The following is an 18,548-nucleotide window of genomic DNA, read 5'->3' as shown; positions in this document are numbered from 1 at the left end:
TCGCCTCGCCCAACACAAGGGCAAGTGCGCGATCCGCGGCCGGGCGCACGCACGCACCCCCGACGAAATTAACCACAAGCTTGTCACGGGAGAGATCGATGCCCTAGCCGCAGTGAAAGCGAAAGGAAAATCTAGCGGACGACGAGACCGTGATTAGGAGGAATTGGAACGTCTGCGGCCGGCTAAGCGGTAACCATGGCGGAGCGGAGGATCGGCGTGGCGATGGACTTCTCGCCGAGCAGCAAGAAGGCGCTGCGGTGGGCGACCGACAACCTGGTCTGCAAGGGCGACACGCTCGTGCTCCTCCACATCCGCCACCACCGCAAGGATGAGGCGAAGAACACCCTCTGGTCCCGCACCGGATCGCGTAAGCTGCTGCGCCTGCGAACTCGATTGGCCCTTGCCTTATACTCGTAGCTAGCTAGCTGCTCGATTTGGATTTGAGTTTGAATCGATGGCAGCGCTGATCCCGCTCGAGGAGCTCATGGATCCGCCTGTGAGGCAGCGCTACGACATGCCGGAGGACCCCGAGGTGTTCGACACGCTCAGCGCCGTGGCCCGGCAGAAAGAGGTGCGTGCTGCTGTTCAACGCTTGCAGCTGCGTCTAGATGGTGAGCGTGCTACTGATGATCCCGTTGTTGTTGTTGTTGTTGCTGCACGCGTGCACCCATGCTGGACGAACAGCTGTGCGTGGTGATCAAGATGTACTGGGGTGACCCGAGGGAGAAGGTGTGCGACGCCGTGGAGGAGCTCCATCTCGAGTCGCTCGTCATGGGCAGCCGTGGCCTTGGATCTGTCCAAAGGTACGCACGCTGCCTGCAGCAATGGCGTTAGCAGTTTTCCTGAACAAACGTTCGTTCAGGTTCACCACCTGCTCGACGTTCTGAGAATCTTCATAGACGAAGTGTTGTTCATGATTCAGAGGACACGAAACGCAGTCATATACGATTCGAATGTGCCGACGAAATGATAGATACAAAATGCGCGTCACCTGCGTATCTAGATTTCCTTATGTTTTACTCTGACCGTGCGTTATTTTATTTGCTCGGATGAACCTGCAGGATTCTGCTGGGAAGTGTGACGAATTATGTGCTGTCGAATGCATCATGCCCTGTGACCGTCGTCAAGTCAAAGTAGTGGCTGGCCTTCCCAGCAATATGAATCTGCAATTAAGCTTGACAAACCCAAACAATTTGCCCGATACTATTGCACCTTACTTTCAGCTGTTAGCACTCCACAATTTGTTTGATCTCTAGTTGTTGTAACTGGACATGTTTTGTTTTTTCTTTGTGGCGAAACTGCTCAGCTTGTATCAATACAGGAGAAAGTCTCTGTGGACAGCATCATGGCTAAACCATTTAACAGAGGATGATTCTGCTTGTGGTCTAAATCTGTATCTTTTCTACCTACACGTCCGCAAACTAATCTAATAGCTCGCTTTGCCGTCCTAAGGATTTCTTGAGTTACGGTTAGTAGTGCTATATGAGATCAGATAAGGGGACACATAGCAGAACACTAACAGGTGGCAGGTGCACAGATTTGCGCTGGTCACTCTTATGAATTTCGAATTGCTCCTGTCAAAAATTAGAATCAGACACTGAAAATCTACGCTGTTGCCATATTGTGCTATGTTCTGTCAGAGATTTCTCGAAAACCATGCACGCCATGCTGCAGGAGACGAAAAATTGACACTAAACTTTGGTCCGCATAGATTGACACTCTGAAGTCTGAAACTCTGAACCAAATTAAAAGTTTTCAGGAGGCATATTACATACTATAATCCTCTGATCCGTAAAGTTACAAAGCTAATAAAGGCCCAAACTACATCCCCAAGAAATTAAAACATGCTAGGAGCCTCTGCAAGGCGGGAAACACACGTACGCTCACATCAGATGTAGAGATGAGGCTGCAGGATGACGATGAAGAGCATGAGCAGCAGGAAGTAGATGATGGCATGGACGAGCATGGACGGGAAGCTGGTCTTCATGTTCATGAGGTCGACGGGCCGCTGCCGGCCTGGCATCTGAAGGACGCCGCCCGGGCACAGGAGCGCGAACAGCGCCGTCGCGATGATCGCCGGCGCCCAGTCCCTCATCGCTGCTGCGCAGTGCAGGCACGGGCCTCTGTTCAGCTGCCAAGCAGAGCAGCCAAGAAGGCCGAGCCGGAGAAGGAGAACCGGAGAAGTGAACCAGTGGAAGTGGAAGGCAGGTCAATAGGCCAGGTACACGCATGTTTAAGACGGGCACGGAAGATTTAGACAGAAAGATGGAGGGAAAGCATGGCATCGGGCACCGAGCACACTACGGCTGTCGACGAGGGAATCAGTGGACGGCTGATTGATTGAGGTTTGAGGAGGCGTCATCATAACGCCGAATCGAAACTTTTGAGCACGAAAACGGGGCCTTTTGCGGTGGGATTAGTTGGGGCCTATCGTGTCTCGGCAAGGATAGCACGGCCGTCGGCGGATAGTGTTCACTGTAGTATTTGGGTGGGAGGAGATTGATTAGAGGCATGGGTGTGAGTGTGACTTTTCCTAAAGAATCGAACAATTCAGACAGAAGAGTTTGTGGACGACGTGATCGGAATTTAGGCTAACTACCAAAACTAAAACTCAGTTCAGTAAAGTTTTTACAGCTAACTGAAAATTTCTGAAGTTCAAGTTTTTCTACAGCTATTCACATGCGCGTATGAGAGTTTACAGGCTGAAACTCAGTTCAGTAAAGTTTTTTTAGCAGTGTATTTGCGAGCAACACATAGAAATCCTCCTGTGTCCCATCATTTTGCTTTCAGCAGGAAAAACTGTTGGCCCCCCGAGTCGGTGTCCGCGGCATGTGAGGTGTTGCTTCAGGATTGCTGTTTTTGCACCACGGCCGGTGGCCAGCCCATACGCGTGCCTTGTCGTATGACGTTCCGGAGCTTCTCGCTTCACATCTGGCGTGTGACGTCCATGAGGGCTGCTGTTTGGACTCTCTTGATTGAATGGGGGCATGCCGCATGCCTATCCAAGCTCCCAATAGCCCATGAATGTCCTCACGCTTTCATCGTTACCAAACACGAGTAACGACGGGACACGGAAGCTCAATCTTGTTGCACAGATAGTACTAGCACTTATTGTGATTAGTCGTGGATTACTGTCGTCTGGAGCCCCTGCCTCCTTGGGCCTTCAGTTCAGAGCTCCATCAAGCGGAGGTTGGTCACTGACCACGGGGACATGGCGGGTAAATGGTCCCACTTGAACAGCGGGCTACTGCCTACTGCCCTACTGGGCACTTAGGCCTTGTTCAGTTATCAATTTTTTTTTTGGTTTCGGATATATTATAGCATTTTTATTTTTATTTGGCAATTATTGTTCAATCATGGGCTAACTAAACTCAAAAGATTTCTCTCGCGATTTACAGAAAAACTGTTCAATTAATTTTTATTTTTATTTATATTCAATGCTCTATGTATGTGTCGTAAAATTCGATGTGATAGAGAATCTTAAAATTTTTTTGATTTTTGAGGCAACTAAACAAGACCTTAGCGAAATGCTGACAAGGACCAGATGCAAAAAAAAATGCGCATCAGATGCGCTTCTCCCAGGCTTCCAAGTGAAGACTGCAGTTGTTCTAAAGCCTTGTTTAGTTTACCCCAAAAATCTAAAAGTTTTCAAAATTCTCCGTCACATCGAATCTTGCGGCACATGTATGAAGCATTAAATATAGATGAAAATAAAAACTTATTACACAATTTGTCTGTAAATTACGAGACGAATTTTTTTGACCCTAGTTAGTCTATGATTAGACAATATTTACTATAAACAAACGAAAATACTACAGTAGCGAAATCAAAAAAAATTCCCATCAACAAGGCCGAAAGTGGTGAAGACTGCAGTTTCCTAAAGCCGCCTTTTTGTTACGTGTGCGGCTGGGCCCCTGCTCACAGTCACTCGCAGCCCCTTGAGTAGTTTAGGCCTTGTTACGTACACTCAAAAACCCAAAACTTTATAAGATTCCTCATCACATCGAATCTTTCGACACATGCATAAAATATTAAATATAGATAAAAAAGATAACTAATTGCACAATTACCTGTAAATCACGGGACGAATCTTTTAAGCCTAGTTACTCCATGATTGGATAATATTTGTCAAATAAAAACGAAAGTGCTACAGTGTCAAAATAAAAAATGATCTAAACAAGGCCTTAATAAGTCAGTTTAACTCCTGATAAGTAGGGTCTCCATCCCAAAAAGTTTCAAAAAAAAATCTCCTGTGAAAAAAGAATCAGGCAGTTTGCTGTAGCTACGCCGCTATAACTTTTGAGGGCCCATTTTGGATCGCAGGATTTTTCCAATTCATGTGTTTATTCTGTGAAAAGTGTACTGAATTTTGTGAAATTTCTATATAATTCCTGTACCCTTAGGACGCCGTTAAGACGAATTGTATTAAAATTTTTTCTCTATATCTTTACAAAGACACGTAAATCTTTTATGTGGTCGAGAAAAAACATTCTAGAGGGGCCCTAAATGTAATGCTATTGCAAATGGAACTGCAACAGCGCAGCTGCATCCGCTCCTAGATTTTTAAACAAAGTCCAACTTTCATAAATTTGTCTCAGCCCATAAAAAATAGTATCAATATTTATATTTTAAAATAGCCTAATTACAAAAAATATATTTATTGTTAATATAATGATACTTATTATATAATTTAAATATTAGCATTTATATATATATTAAGCTACAGTTGGAAGTAAAATTTTTGGGAGGATAGTGGAAATATTTCCTTCATCCCAGAATAATTACAATTCTAGGATCGGCAAATCAAGACGTGTGCAAAATTACAAAAATGCCCTTGTAAATATAAGCTCCGATACTTCCTCTCAAACATGCCCAACCACTCCCTCGTGCTCTTTTGCACGGCTTTATTTCTCCTCGTGTTGACTGCACCGTGCTCCGACGCACCGTGGGGCTAGCCATGCATGCTGCGTCCCCGCACGATATGGGATACGACGAGGAGGCTGAGCACAGGGTCCCCTCGGGTGCCACCAGTCATGGAGTTTGGCTCGCCCTAAACGCCACCGAGTATGGCTCCATCCTTCTCTAACCACCGCCAACGTGTTGGCTCTAGCCCCTGGCCATCACAGGGCGTCAAGTTCGCCTCTTACCATCGACGTCAGGTGAGGTGACAACGATGCGAGGCCGCCGCCGCTCACATGTCGCCGCAACCGCTGGGCAACCTCTAGTAGGCACTAGCTACTGTTGGCAATGCAACAGACGAGGACAAGAGATAGCAGGGGAAGGAGACATGCTTGGGGAGCCAGGGATGGAGCTCCATCGGGTGAGATTAGGTTGTGGATTGGATCTTTGTCTTTGGCGAATGGGAAGACCGAAAGGGGGATGGTAAGCAAGCTAACTTGTGCGAAAAGTGCGAGATTGTCCTAGAAGACAGGATGAGTGGACTGTGGATGGGAGCATTGCACGTCCGTTTTTTGCGGGCTTGCTATTGTTTTTTTCCCTACGGGACCAGGATCCGTGCACTATATTTGTTCAGATTAGAACATTACACAGTGATACCCTTGTATGTGGCCAAAGTGAGCGTTTGTTGTGGGACAAAATTTAGACCCTGGGACATGAGGGAGTAGCTACTAGTTTATCTCTCTCACTTGGAATGGGCACAGGGGCGAAGCTACAGTTGCCATAGGGGTCAACGGCCCGACAAATTTTAAAGAACAAAGAAAGAATCACTGTACATGATTGTTATTTGCTCTTTATAACCCCGTCTTGCTTCAGCCAAGACCCAGTAGTCTTCTAGCCTGGCTTGGCCACTGAACGGGCAGTTCCAGACTTCCAGTGCTAACAAGCTTGTGTGTTGGAGCCAACAAGCAAGGTCGTATGGTTGCAGTTGCAGCTGACTAGCGAAAGCAGGAACAGTGCTGGTACGTACTGGTAGAACCCGAGCAGCAAAAGCCAGCACGCCAAAGAAGATTCAAATGGAACAACGAGCGAGCCAAAAATTTGTCCCGAGCACGCGCGGCCTAGGCAGTTGCCACTTGCCACTTGCCTCCCCTTCGCCGCTGCGCGTACCCGGAGCGAGGCCGACGGCCAGTTGGCCGAACCGCCGAGGCGCGTGTCGTGTGGCGCGCGGCCAGTTTTGCTGCGCCACGGCACGGCGTGGCAGACGATCCAGAAGCCTGAGCCCAGCCCGTACCGGGGACAGCCGGACAGGGACGCAGCGACAAGCGTAGCTCCCTTGGAGTTTGGCCCAGCGTTTTTCTTTTTCTTTCTACGCAGGCTGCGGCAGTTGCACGCATCGCGCCAACGGCTATTGGATATTGGCCTGCTGCTGCTGGGACCTCGGAACGTTCTCTGTTGCGCAGCTCTGGCCTGCATCGGGTACTTTTTAACTCTTTATCCATTGACATTTTTTCGGTGCCATAATTTCTCTAGTAGGGCCTTGTTTAGTTCACCCCGAAATCCAAAATTTTTTCAAGATTCCCTGTCACATCGAATCTTGCGGCATATGCATGAAGCATTAAATATAAACGAAAACAAAAACTAATCACACAGTTTGACTGTAAATCACGAGACGAATCTTTTGACTCTAGTTAGTCTACAATTGGACAATATTTACCACAAACAAACGAAATTGCTACAGAGTTTTCGGAACTAAACAAGGCCCTACGTTGGAGCTCTCACATGGATCGGAGTGACACCCTGACTGACACTCGCTGTCACTGCTCGAGCAGTCAAGCTGCTTGTTTATGACCTTATACTAGTACAGTAACAAGCTCTGACATTTTGTTTCATGGAGAAGTACTGGTACAGTAACACTCTTAAGTTTTCACGTTTACCGTGACTGGCTATGGCAAATGACGGTGTACCATGATGAGTCATGACTCATGAGTGCTAACGGCGGATGGCAAAGGTCAAATCCCCTGATCCGATCCGATCGATGGAGCGGAGTTAAGCCGCCGGAGGCAGCTGTACTGACTGAACCATGACTGCTTTAGGATACGATCCAGAGTGGCACCGACCCGATCCGATCGGTGCCTCAGCGACCCAGCACTTCGAGTGTTTCTTCGCTTCCGGTGGAAGTGAAGTGAACAAGTATAACACTAACACCAACCTAGCACTGAGAAATTTAAGACGGTTAGGGACGGATTAGATGAGTACAGGCCTTCCTTGCGTGCCTCAGCAGTCAGCACTGCTTCTTCACATCACACCTCCAGCGTGCAAGGGCAGCGGAGGAGCGGAGACCCTCACACGCTCGCTCACGCCTGACCACCTCCACCCTCACGCCGATCCGGCCATTTCATTATTCCCACGCCGCGCTCCCACTCCGTAACCCAGTAACCGTTGCCGGCCCGCCCGTTCCATTCCATCTCGGCTTCTCTCTCTGGAAAGTAAACCCAGGCCAACGGTCACTCTTCCCGATCGACCAGCCAAACTTTTTTAAGCCCCCGGCACCCCTGCACTCGCCCCCCCTCTCCCCGAGACCGAAACGCCAAGAGGAGCCCGAACAAACAAGCCAGAGCTCCACTCCCCCCACGGCTCGAAACGCACACCGCGCGCGCAAGCCCACACACCACACCCTCCGACCCTCGCCTCGTCGCGCGCGCGACCCCGGGCCGGCCGAGGAACGGAGCAGCGCGCCGCTGCACCGCACTGCAGCAGCAAGGTGACAGGAGAGCGCAGCACGGTGCACGACGACGCCACCGGAGCGCGCGCACGTACGTACGGGCACGTGGTGGTACTTGATACCTACCCCGCGACAACTTGGAGCTCGATAGAGCAGGCAGGCAGGCGCGTTCGTGGGATGGGGAGCGCGGCGGGGGAGGAGGACAGGGAGGCCCGGAGCGAGGCGGCGTTCACCGACTCCGCCTCCGCCGACGGGAGCAGCTCCAGCTCCGACGCCGCGTCCACCGACGAGTGGCCGCCCGCGGCGGCGGCGCCGGCCAGGAAGTCGGGCGACTGCGCCTCCGACACCGACGTGGCCAGGCAGCAGCACAAGCACAAGCGCAGAGCACCATCAGGTGACCACCGCCTTGTATACTCTCACAGCATCCTGGATTCTCGGTGGTGAAATTCTCTAATGCGTGCGCGCCTTGTGTTTCGACGACTAAACTGACAGAGATGGAGATGATGAAGGAGCGGTTCGCGAAGCTGCTGCTCGGCGAGGACATGTCCGGGAGCGGCAAGGGCGTCTGCACGGCGCTCGCCATCTCCAACGCGATCACCAACCTCTGCGGTCAGAACTCGCCGCCGGGAACCACCTCCAACGCCATTGCTTGCAGTGGAGTTTAGTAAATGCCCAACTAATGCGAACCATCTTGTGTTCGTTCGCAGCCACCATCTTCGGGCAGCTCTGGAGGCTGGAGCCGCTCCCGCCGGAGAAGAAGGCCATGTGGCGGCGGGAGATGGACTGGCTGCTCTGCGTCAGCGACCACATCGTCGAGCTGGTCCCCACGTGGCAGTCATTCCCCGACGGAACCAGGCTTGAGGTGCGCCTAGGAAACACGCCATCATCCTCTCCATCCACCATTTCATTCATCATTTCATCCCATAACATTCCGGCAGTAGCACCGAGAGCTGAAATTTCCAGCGGCTACCACGACGCGTTTTCCTTTTTGGTTTCCATCTAAGCGTACGGACCCGATACGGGATGTGCAAGTTCGATTTATGCGTTGGAAATTGAAATGGCGTTCAATTTCTTGCTCGTACGGCGAATGCCTATAATTTCACAGTTGATAATTGAGCACCGCCACACTGACGATATGAGGTTCTCAAACTGGAATTCATATTTTCTGGAAAAGGTACTAATGTCGTGGTTGTTCAATAGCAAGTACAACAGCTGGGTGAGTGTACCAGAACAGTTTATAATGGGCCTAGATGCACATGGACCACTAGAAAATGATATGTTAAACGTGCGCTTAGCTACCCTGGATTTGGTACAAGAAAGTTGATTTTGTTCTCATGTCGAAATGAAAAAAATTGGTAAAATAAGATTTAGCTGAAAATTGTACTAGTCAGAGAAAATGCTGTAGTGGTAAAATAAGATATGTTCATCAGTCAAATGGCAAAAGGCTATACCTAAATTTGTGAATATACACATGCAATTTTCTCTAATTTTGTAAACAGAACAAGGAAATTTCAAACTGAAGTCAGCAATAATGATGATCTATTTCTGCAGTGAGTAAATTTCAACTGAAAGCTATCAATGAGTGACTGAGTGTCACTAAGGGGTAGTAATGTCTGTACTTATTGCGTATGCATTAGACATCGAACATATAAAATCATGAGATTTATATGTAGTACGATGCATTAGACACCTAACATACTTTAAATGTTTGTACGTATGATGCATCATATAAATCATGAGATTGCATACATTTCAGATCATGAAAAGTGGACCACATTCGATTTGTACTTATTGCTTAAAGATTATGCATTACACACTGAAATGTGATGCATGTCATTGCCACTCAATAACTGATTGCACAAATGTCTTGGTGTCGTATTTCAGATCATGACAAGTAGACCACGGTCTGATTTGTACATTAATCTCCCAGCGCTTCGGAAGCTGGATCATATGCTCCTTGTGAGTTCTTCTGAACTGTGAATTCATTGCAGTTGATTGAAAAATTCAGTTCGCTCATAGCACCATATTCTGACAGGAAATCCTGGAAAGCTTCAGAGACCCAGAGTTCTGGTATGTTGAGCAAGGTATTGCTGCACCAGATTGCGACGGCTCTGCGTCCTTTAGGACGGCTTTTCACCGTCGTGATGAGAAATGGTGGCTCCCAGTGCCTCGCGTGCCTCCTGGTGGCCTTCACAACAAAACAAGGAAGCAGCTCCAGCACAAACGTGATTGTGCAAACCAAATCCTGAAGGCTGCCATGGCCATCAACAGCAATGCCTTAGCAGAGATGGAGGTCCCTGAATCTTATCTTGACTCCCTACCAAAGGTATACCATGCCTTCTTCCGTAATCAAAACTCATGAATGTGCAATGTCCATAGCATTTCTTACTGTCAATTCTGAACATGTTGTACTAAACTTGATTTCAGAATGGAAGGGCAACCTTAGGTGATATCATATACCGCTACATAACGTCTGATCAGTTCTCCCCTGAGTGCCTTCTTGATTGCCTGGACCTATCCACGGAGTACCAGGCCCTGGAAATCGCAAACCGTGTCGAGGCGTCAGTCTATGTGTGGCGCAGGAGGGTTGCTGCCAAACCAGTAAATGGCCTGGGCCGAAGCAGTAGTGCTAGATCATCGTGGGGCATGGTAAAGGACATGATGGTAGACTCAGAGAAGAGAGAGCTGCTAGCTGAACGAGCAGAGGGCCTGCTAATATGCTTGAAGCAAAGGTTTCCTGGGTTGACACAGACAAGCCTAGACATGAGCAAAATTCAGCACAACAAGGTTTATATCTCTATCTGCTTCTCCCAATATTCTAGCCATTACTAAATTCCAGGTCAATAACTGATGCCGCTCTTGCTGGTGAGCAATTTTCAGGATGTGGGCAAATCAATCCTGGAGAGCTATTCGAGGGTGCTAGAAAGTTTGGCTTCAAACATCGTGACCCGCATCGACGATCTGCTGAACATCGATGAGCTGAACAGACATGCTGAACATTTCACAGCAACAGGTGATGCAGACTGCAAGATTGCTTGCAGCCAGACTGCTGTTCCATCCTTCCCAGTGCCAGCCTCTGGCACACCATTCATGACGGCGTATACCACACCGAGCTTCTCGCCAGCGCAATTGGCAAGCCCATCAAAGAAAGAGAGGACGTCGCTGACTCCAGGCAGACGGTCTCAGCATACTAGGGGTGCTGGCACAAAGAAAGGCTTGATGGATCATGTCGGTACAGAAATCAAGGGGATGATAATCAGCAGCGGAATGATGATCGATGTCTCTACTACTACAGAGCTGTAACTGTAAGCTGATAGCTCATCAGATCGCCAAGATAGTCTTTGTGTATATGTGTCTGTGTCTGTCTGTCTCTGTGTGAGTGTCCAAATTTTTACTGGCGTGTTGCATTTCTGATTTGTGTGCCTACGATTTTACTAGCGTGCTGCACTGCTGTTTGCTGACAGCCTGATGCCCTGATGATCTGGTCTACAGTACTATTAGCATAGACGGGTGTTGTTAGTTGTTACATAAACTGTACGGGGAGTTTCAGTCTGATCTGAAATTGTTGAATTTCTATGGTTGAAATTAACAAAGATTGGGGACATTGGATGTGAAAGCCAACTCTTTGTCCAGTTCTCAGAATTAGTACCTTTCAATGGTCTTTGGCCCGAAACATAGCCATTTCTTATTGCAACCCAGCGCTCATCTAACATTCCAAACTCATGGCTGGGCTGCGTTTCAAGCAAAGTTTGAGCCTGGGAGTCAGATTTCACTGGCTTCAGTAGAAAAGGGTCTGATCTCACTGGTGAAACCCCAGGTAAAATTTGTTGCTGCTACAAGTTTTTAGAGCTCCGTAGTTCAGGTTTCTCAGGACCCTGCAGAAGACCGTGTCACTCGGTTCTCGCGTTTTCAAGAACTCCGGCCTGCTCTGCAATCCTAAAGTCAGCCCGCCGACATGCCCGTGATGATTGTGATCTGACAAAGTAGTCGAATCTTCGATCACAGGCCATTTACGTGGCAGCTGTTCAGAGACTGCAAAGAGAGCTGTATGGTCGTTAAGCCCTGTCTCACCATAGTGGAGAGCAGTAGGTAATGCTACTTAAACGGAGAGCTCGGCGCATGCAGCACAAAGACGACGCTAGTGCAGCGTCCACTTCGGCCGTTTCACACCATGAGCCGCGCAAAACCTCAAGCAAACCATGATGGCTCCCGTCCACGCTCGAGGCCCCGGGACTGTATATATAGCCACCTCCGTGATGCCGAGGAGGCCATCACTTCATCAGAGCCTTCAGAGTCCAGTGTAGTGCAGTGAAGGCAGCAGCAGAGCGTGAGGTGCAGTGCACTACCAGGCATCAAGAAATGGAGCTCCAGGCGAGGTGCCTCTGCGTCGTCGCGATGCTCCTGGTGGCCGGCCTCGCCGGGCTGGAGACGGCGCACGGTGCGGGGGAGTGCGGCCGCGTCCCGGTGGACCAGGTGGCGCTCAAGCTTGCCCCGTGCGCGGCGGCCACGCAGAACCCGCGCGCCGCGGTGCCGCCGAGCTGCTGCGCGCAGGTGCGCGCCATCGGGAGAAGCCCCAAGTGCCTGTGCGCCGTCATGCTGTCCGACACCGCGCGGAAGGCCGGCGTCAAGCCTGCCGTCGCCATGACCATCCCCAAGCGCTGCGCCATAGCCAACCGCCCCGTCGGCTACAAGTGCGGCCGTAAGCGTCCCCCCTGCGACCCTCATCGTTTTTGTTGAAAGATAACAACATGGCGTCAACATCATTTGCTTTATTCTGCCCTTTCTCACTGTCTGTTTTTTCACTGTACAGCATATACTCTGCCATGAAGTGATCACGAGGAGCAAAGTGATGGCTGGCAGAGTGGCACTGGCACCTGAAGGACTCCAAACTCTGACTAGCAATATGCCGTTACCTGCGTCATATCTTACTTTTCACAGATCCCCAGAATAATGTGGCTGTAATAATGCCTGAACTTTGGAATAAAAGTATTTCTTTTCCCTGAAGTCGATAATACTGTAAAATGTAATTGACAAGAACAGTTCCCAAACTTCTGTCAAATTCCAACTGGTAAAGGTGTACAATGCCAAGTCATCGCCGCTTCTCCAGCACATTATTTTTTTGCTTTGGAGCGACGATCCACTTGTACAGACATTTGACTCTAAGGAGTCAGATACCAAACCGCTCATATTACTGGCGGAATCGACAGGGACACTTTTATGCAATCTAATTCATACTGTGCTACAGCTTCATTACATTGCACATCTAACGCAGAGACTATGAAAGACACACACTACATCTGCCCAGGTGAGGTGATGCTTCTTAATACTGGCAACACCATTGGATTGGACGAAAGCGGGTCCACTATGACACAGATAATACTAGCAGTCAAGGAAATAGAGCTTCACTGCCTCCCCTTTCTGTTCCTGTCATACAGAACCCAATAGATTTGTGAGGAAAACTGACAAAAGTAATAACATGATATAAATAAATACTATTCCTCAAAGGCTGCATAACAACAGGAAGATCATCAGTTACATATATGCTTGGGCTTGGCTCCTATCTCCATTTTCAATTTCATAAAGAACCCAGATCCTTGTCATTGATTTTCTATGTTAGCAAAGTAAGCATTTCTATGTTTTACAGAAGAACTGTTAATAAATTGATTTTCACGATTTGAACCTTATCACAACAGCATAAATTTGCCACATACTCGTTCCCTAAACAAAGTTCAAGTTCTTATAGATATACTATATAATCTAAAGAAAAAACGATGGCATGAAAGATGGAATAGCAGCCAAGTAATGTAGGAGATCAATAGAGATTAACTAAAATTAAATTCTGCATAGCTTCTTGACATGGAACTAAGTCGTGGAGATAATTTACACTATTATCTAAGGTCCCTCTTACACTCCAATATAATGAAACATCACATCAGGGCGCTCAATAGTCAGGCGTGCTTTCCTTGATTGGCTTCTCACTCTAGGTGGGTTTACGTGACAACAATGCTAGCCCATGTAACCATACTGAAAACGATGTAACTAATCATCAGCCAAATCAATACAGAAACAGCAGTAATTAATTATTTTCCTACACCATATGAAAATGACATAAAGGTAGATGTTAATCAAAGTTTTCACTCCAAGACAGTCAATCCCAACCCACCCACTGGCCATTCTCCACAGGCGCATCGTTGTACATCAATCTGGCAGCTAGTTCTTCTGAAAAACTAATTGTCTACCAAAAAAATGATGACAGCTCGAGACACACAAACAATGAAACAAATAAATAAGCTTTCTTTTTATAGGTTAATACTGCAAACAAGAAAGGGAGAGATGGAAGATAGACTAAGCGTTGAACTATGCACTAACAGGATTTCATCATAGGAGTGGAATTGGTTGGGCATCCTCTTTAGGAAAAAGTTGTTTGGACACTTTATCACTTGAGATATAAATATAAACTTGGTTTCTCAGAGAGAATACCTTGAGAAATTCACGTCATGCTAGAACTATATATTCTGACTTTTGGAAAAGGAGAGAGCATATGCTCCCTTCTATATGAAGAACTAAGATTACACGTAACGTATCATAGGCCAAGTGAGCCAACATGGGTATCTACGAACTATCAGCTGAGTATTAATATGGAATTTGAAAAGGATTCTCTGGTACAAAAATGTGAGATATGGACATGAGAAGTGAGTACAGCAACAAACTTGGTACCTTGTTCTCCAAGGAGAGGCCACCAGGTTCTCTTAGTAATAAAATGAGCCTGTGAGCCCCACAAAAGAAAAAAAAACAGAGTTAACGATCAGAAGCTTGAACAGATAGTTATGATATCTGTTTCAATATTAAAATAATGATATACCTTGCCACCAGTCACCATGAGAATCTGCGGCTGGATCTTTCTTGTCCCCTTTGTACTGAAAACACACATGTTAAATTCAAAGCCTTGCAGGAGTGCAGAGTAATTCATGATGATCTAAAAAAATGTGAACTACAAAGCACAAGAAAGAGTTCTATTTCTAGGTTCAGTAATTCTTACATCAGTGGAGGATTCTGATGCTTTCTTGGTTGTAGAGCTGCCGTAGAAATATTCTCGACCACCATAATGCACAGATGATCCAAAACACGACGTATCAACTGAATCATAAGGCGGTGAATGTTTACCATCCTTTGCGTACGCAGTACGACTTTTGGAAGGAGACCATTGTGGTTTACCATCTGGTCATCAAATCAATCTTTGTTCAGTCGAGATCAAAATATCAAACTAATCATTGTTCAATAAATTTCCAGCTATGTCATACCCTCAATGCTTCCCAACTACAACAAGTAAAATGATCAACCCAGATAATAAACAGTCCAAAGTCATGGAGACCAAAGTTGGAGGCTAAAAGTATTTATGAGTCGACAAAACAATACACACACTGACACACTGTATCTATCATCTAAGCAAATGGTTCCTACATGATTCCTAAGATTCATCTGGGAATATAATTAAAAAAAAGGAAAACTATGGGAATGTAATTATTTTCGTGATACAAAGGCTCTTCGGTTTTAATAGCACAACAGTTCCTCCTAATAGTAATAGCATATAGGATAACAGAAATAAGACGAAACCGGGTAATTCCACAACTACCTGTCATGCCAGCTTGTGCGCTCCCGCTCTGCCCTTTGTAAAGAATGCTGTACAAGTCCTGATCTTTCCCATTTGCCTTGAAAACGAAAGGGAAAAAAACGAAGAAAGAATTTTACTAATATATACCAAAAGCGAAGAAATGTTTTGAAAAATATATTCATAAACATTTTTTAGGGAAATTAAGTACTCATATCACCATCACTCTTAAATAATCCTCTAAAACTGTGTTTAGAAAACGATACTCTACGATAATAGCACATCCTTATGAAAAAGGGGCGTATCCACATTCGAAACACGCCAAACTTAACAAAAATGGAAAAGGGAAAACTATGGTATATAACTAGGAACGCGCCTGTACGCGAAGAAACCCATCTGCATCATCGTAAATAATAAAGTTAAAGAAAAAAATTCCACGTCGATCTCCAACCTGACAACGAGGCGTAGCATCGAACAGGAGAGGGGCGCCAAGAAACGTACCGCGGGCGCCGGCGGGTAGAACAAGCTGCTCAACGGGGACTCGGCTTCGGTGGCGGCGGCGGCCCCGGCGCCGCGAGGAGAGGACTTCTTGGGCTCCATGGCATGGGGCTGGTGCTGAGCAGAGGACTTCTTCGGCTCCATTTGGGGTCGAAAAGGGGACCTGCGAGGGATTAGGGCACGTGAAGCGGTTGCAGACGGCGGCGGAGAGACGGGGACTCTAGGGAACACTCGGCTGCTCGCCTCGTGGCGCTCTGTGCTCCGGCCTCCATGCGTGACCCGCATTTAAAGGCCCGGGCCAGGGACTTCGGTGTGTAGTTTCCTCGATCTAGAAGGACCTGTATGGAAAAAGGTAGATATGCCCGCCCATTACTGTGTGCCATAGGAAAATCTTTTTATTTAATGCAGGCAGCCAGGCATCCATGTCTCCTGCATGTTTGAAGGTAGCCTATCTTCCAACTACTGAGGTAGTTGGGGCAGTAAACCTAGTGATGCTGCCTCAAGTTTCATAGTATGTGCTAGGAAAACAAGAATTTTTTTGAAGTGTTTGAATATAGAGCAGGATGGGTAGTAAAAAGCTTAAAGAAATAAATGCAAATTAACTTCAGGGGCAACGATATGGTGGTAATCAATTGATGCACTCATATGTATAAAGCATTTCCCTAATATTATACCTTGTTTTAAAATCTTAAAGTAAGAATAGTGTGTGATGCAAGGTGGTGTAAAGGCAGGGGATAGAAAGAGGTGGTGGCACGTAGATACGGCGACAATCAAGATAGGCATCTATTTAATAACGTGTTTTCTAACATTATTATATCTTCTTAGTATCATAAACTTGTGTGTGGTACAATGCGATGTATAGGCACCAGGGTTGAAAAGGGACAGTTACACTTCAGCGGCGAGCAGAGACAACAGGCGCGGACAAAAGGTTAGACGTGATGGTGGCACATTGATTAGGCGGTGGCCTAGCAATAGAAGCAAACTAGGGAGATAATGTGGTGGCACATCAACCAAGCAAACAAAACGGTTGGTCGGTTGAAGATATGGACATGAGAAGTGAGAAGGGCGGTGCCACGACAATTACTTGGTGGCAAAGGTAAGCAAAGGAAAAGAAGTGATTTAATATGTCACGTCAACCACGAACGAATAGCTTAGATCAATTGAAAGGTTGATGTAAAGGAAAATGACAATGGAAACTTGTCATATCTATGACAGTTCGATGGTGAGGTGGCAAGGTATCATGTTAGGATGCAAGATACTGATGTGTTGTGGACTGGTGGGACGTTGGTGTTATTGAAGCACACATCCGCTGGACAATGTCAAGATTCAAAATAGAATAATGGGCGTAAAAATGGATACAAAGAGAGAAATAGTAATGGCTTGTATTGTCAAGGAAGTGCATCCTTATGAGCTTTGTAAGTTGAAGTGGGCATAGGGGAAAACATTCTGCCAATGAATTGAGACAACAAAGACAAACACATGTTAAAAAGCAATGGTACAACCTAAGGTGGAAGAGGCTAGAGGCGTAAGCGAACAAAGAAAAGGAAGAGGTGACACGTCAACCATGCGTGGAAAGAGGTTCATTGATAGTAGTTGTTGATAAAAAGAGACAGTGACGTACCAACTCTATGCAATGCAGGTATAGGTAAGCATAGGTGGTAGGAGATAGAGACAATTTGACACGGATAACAAGGAATAGCGGCAAGGGTCAAGCGGTGGGATGACCAGGCATTATGTGGGGATGACGAGTCGTCGGTGATGGGTTAAGCAGTCGGTTGCATAGATACGCATAGAAATAGTAGGTAGGCCAATAAAGACATGGGAGATGATGCAAAAAAGAGGATGACCAGGCATTATGTGGGGATGACGAGTCGTTGGTGATGGGTTAAGCAGTTGGTTGCACAGATACGCATAGAAATAGTAGGTAGGCCAATAAAGACATGTGAGATGATGCAGAAAAGAGGACCAACTGTAGCAATATTTGTATATCTGTAAGCACATAGCATGGTAAGATATCATCTATAAGTGCATAACATGGTAAGAAATGTGATCATTTGGATTGGTCGGGCTAGTTCTGATTCTGGTCAATTGCCACCAGGAGGGGAGTTATGAATTTAACATAAAGATCGCCAAGATGACAACAAACAATGTATGTATATATACATGCATAAGTACACACAGACTCCAGTTTAGTAAAGATAACAAACATAAGTTTTGGATTTTGAAGATAAACTAATACAGTACATACTAATTATCAATATCTAAGAGTAGTGCACCATATATATTCATTTAATATAAAAGAGGGTGTCTAGGTTGACTTAAAATTAGAGAATATACCCTATTCCAACAACAACATTAGGGGTGTTTGGCCCCATGCTCCCCTCCTCCGCCTCTAGCTAATGTTCATGAAAATAGGGGCGCCTGTCATGTGCATGTGCATTTAGTGTTGTACTTAGGAACTCATGTAAAAACTTTATTTGCTATAATTTTAAATAAACTCACTTGTAGACAATTGTCATAGGACAATTTGCACGACTCCTAATGAGAACCCAACTAGTACAAGGGTGCTTGCAAATTTGGAAGGGGCATCTCAAGTATTAACTTGATAATTGTCAATTCTTGATTTTTATTATTTTCAAATGCAAGTTAGTAATACTAGCACATCAACTAATATGACTTATATACATTATGCCATATAATATCTTAATCTTTCATGTATAAATTTAGTTGCAAGGGTCATGCACCCATGTGCATGATCATATGTGGTTTTGGTTATTTTGATAATGATGCAATCACTAGGACTAATATATGAGTTATGAA

At 46.4% G+C, this 18,548-nt stretch overlaps 4 protein-coding genes across 5 annotated transcripts; 3 read left to right on the top strand and 1 right to left on the bottom strand.

The window, feature by feature from the left end:
• On the top strand, positions 1–1,390 carry LOC8060096 (universal stress protein PHOS32). Its single transcript, XM_002458722.2, has 4 exons — positions 1–367; positions 462–571; positions 685–803; positions 1,062–1,390. Exons 1-4 carry the CDS (start codon positions 196–198, stop codon positions 1,135–1,137), a joined length of 477 nt encoding a protein of 158 aa, XP_002458767.1. The 5' UTR covers positions 1–195; the 3' UTR covers positions 1,138–1,390.
• Positions 7,460–11,242, top strand: LOC8058910 (rop guanine nucleotide exchange factor 7). The gene is made up of 7 exons (XM_002458721.2): positions 7,460–8,015; positions 8,114–8,230; positions 8,329–8,483; positions 9,506–9,580; positions 9,657–9,947; positions 10,049–10,408; positions 10,502–11,242. The coding sequence occupies exons 1-7, from the start codon at positions 7,799–7,801 to the stop codon at positions 10,922–10,924; spliced, it is 1,638 nt and encodes a 545-aa protein (XP_002458766.1). The 5' UTR covers positions 7,460–7,798; the 3' UTR covers positions 10,925–11,242.
• LOC8060095 (non-specific lipid-transfer protein) lies at positions 11,879–12,625 on the top strand. The gene is made up of 2 exons (XM_002458720.2): positions 11,879–12,320; positions 12,432–12,625. Exons 1-2 carry the CDS (start codon positions 11,981–11,983, stop codon positions 12,446–12,448), a joined length of 357 nt encoding a protein of 118 aa, XP_002458765.1. The 5' UTR covers positions 11,879–11,980; the 3' UTR covers positions 12,449–12,625.
• Positions 12,662–16,000, bottom strand: LOC8058909. Of its 2 annotated transcripts, none has more exons than XM_021456867.1 (6): positions 15,732–16,000; positions 15,252–15,330; positions 14,661–14,839; positions 14,484–14,538; positions 14,339–14,387; positions 12,662–13,045 (listed from the first exon to the last, which is right to left on the bottom strand). In XM_021456867.1, the coding sequence occupies exons 1-5, from the start codon at positions 15,870–15,872 to the stop codon at positions 14,371–14,373; spliced, it is 471 nt and encodes a 156-aa protein (XP_021312542.1). In that variant the 5' UTR covers positions 15,873–16,000; the 3' UTR covers positions 12,662–13,045; positions 14,339–14,370. The 2 variants fall into 2 exon arrangements, with proteins under 2 accessions (XP_021312542.1, XP_002456635.1); XM_002456590.2 differs by having other exon boundaries at positions 12,665–13,045; positions 15,255–15,330.

Source organism: Sorghum bicolor, chromosome 3 (assembly GCF_000003195.3).
Source record: "Sorghum bicolor cultivar BTx623 chromosome 3, Sorghum_bicolor_NCBIv3, whole genome shotgun sequence".
In the NCBI taxonomy this organism is placed as follows: domain Eukaryota; kingdom Viridiplantae; phylum Streptophyta; class Magnoliopsida; order Poales; family Poaceae; genus Sorghum; species Sorghum bicolor.
Note: the sequence above shows the minus strand (reverse complement) of the source record. Positions and strands in the feature narration are given on the sequence as shown.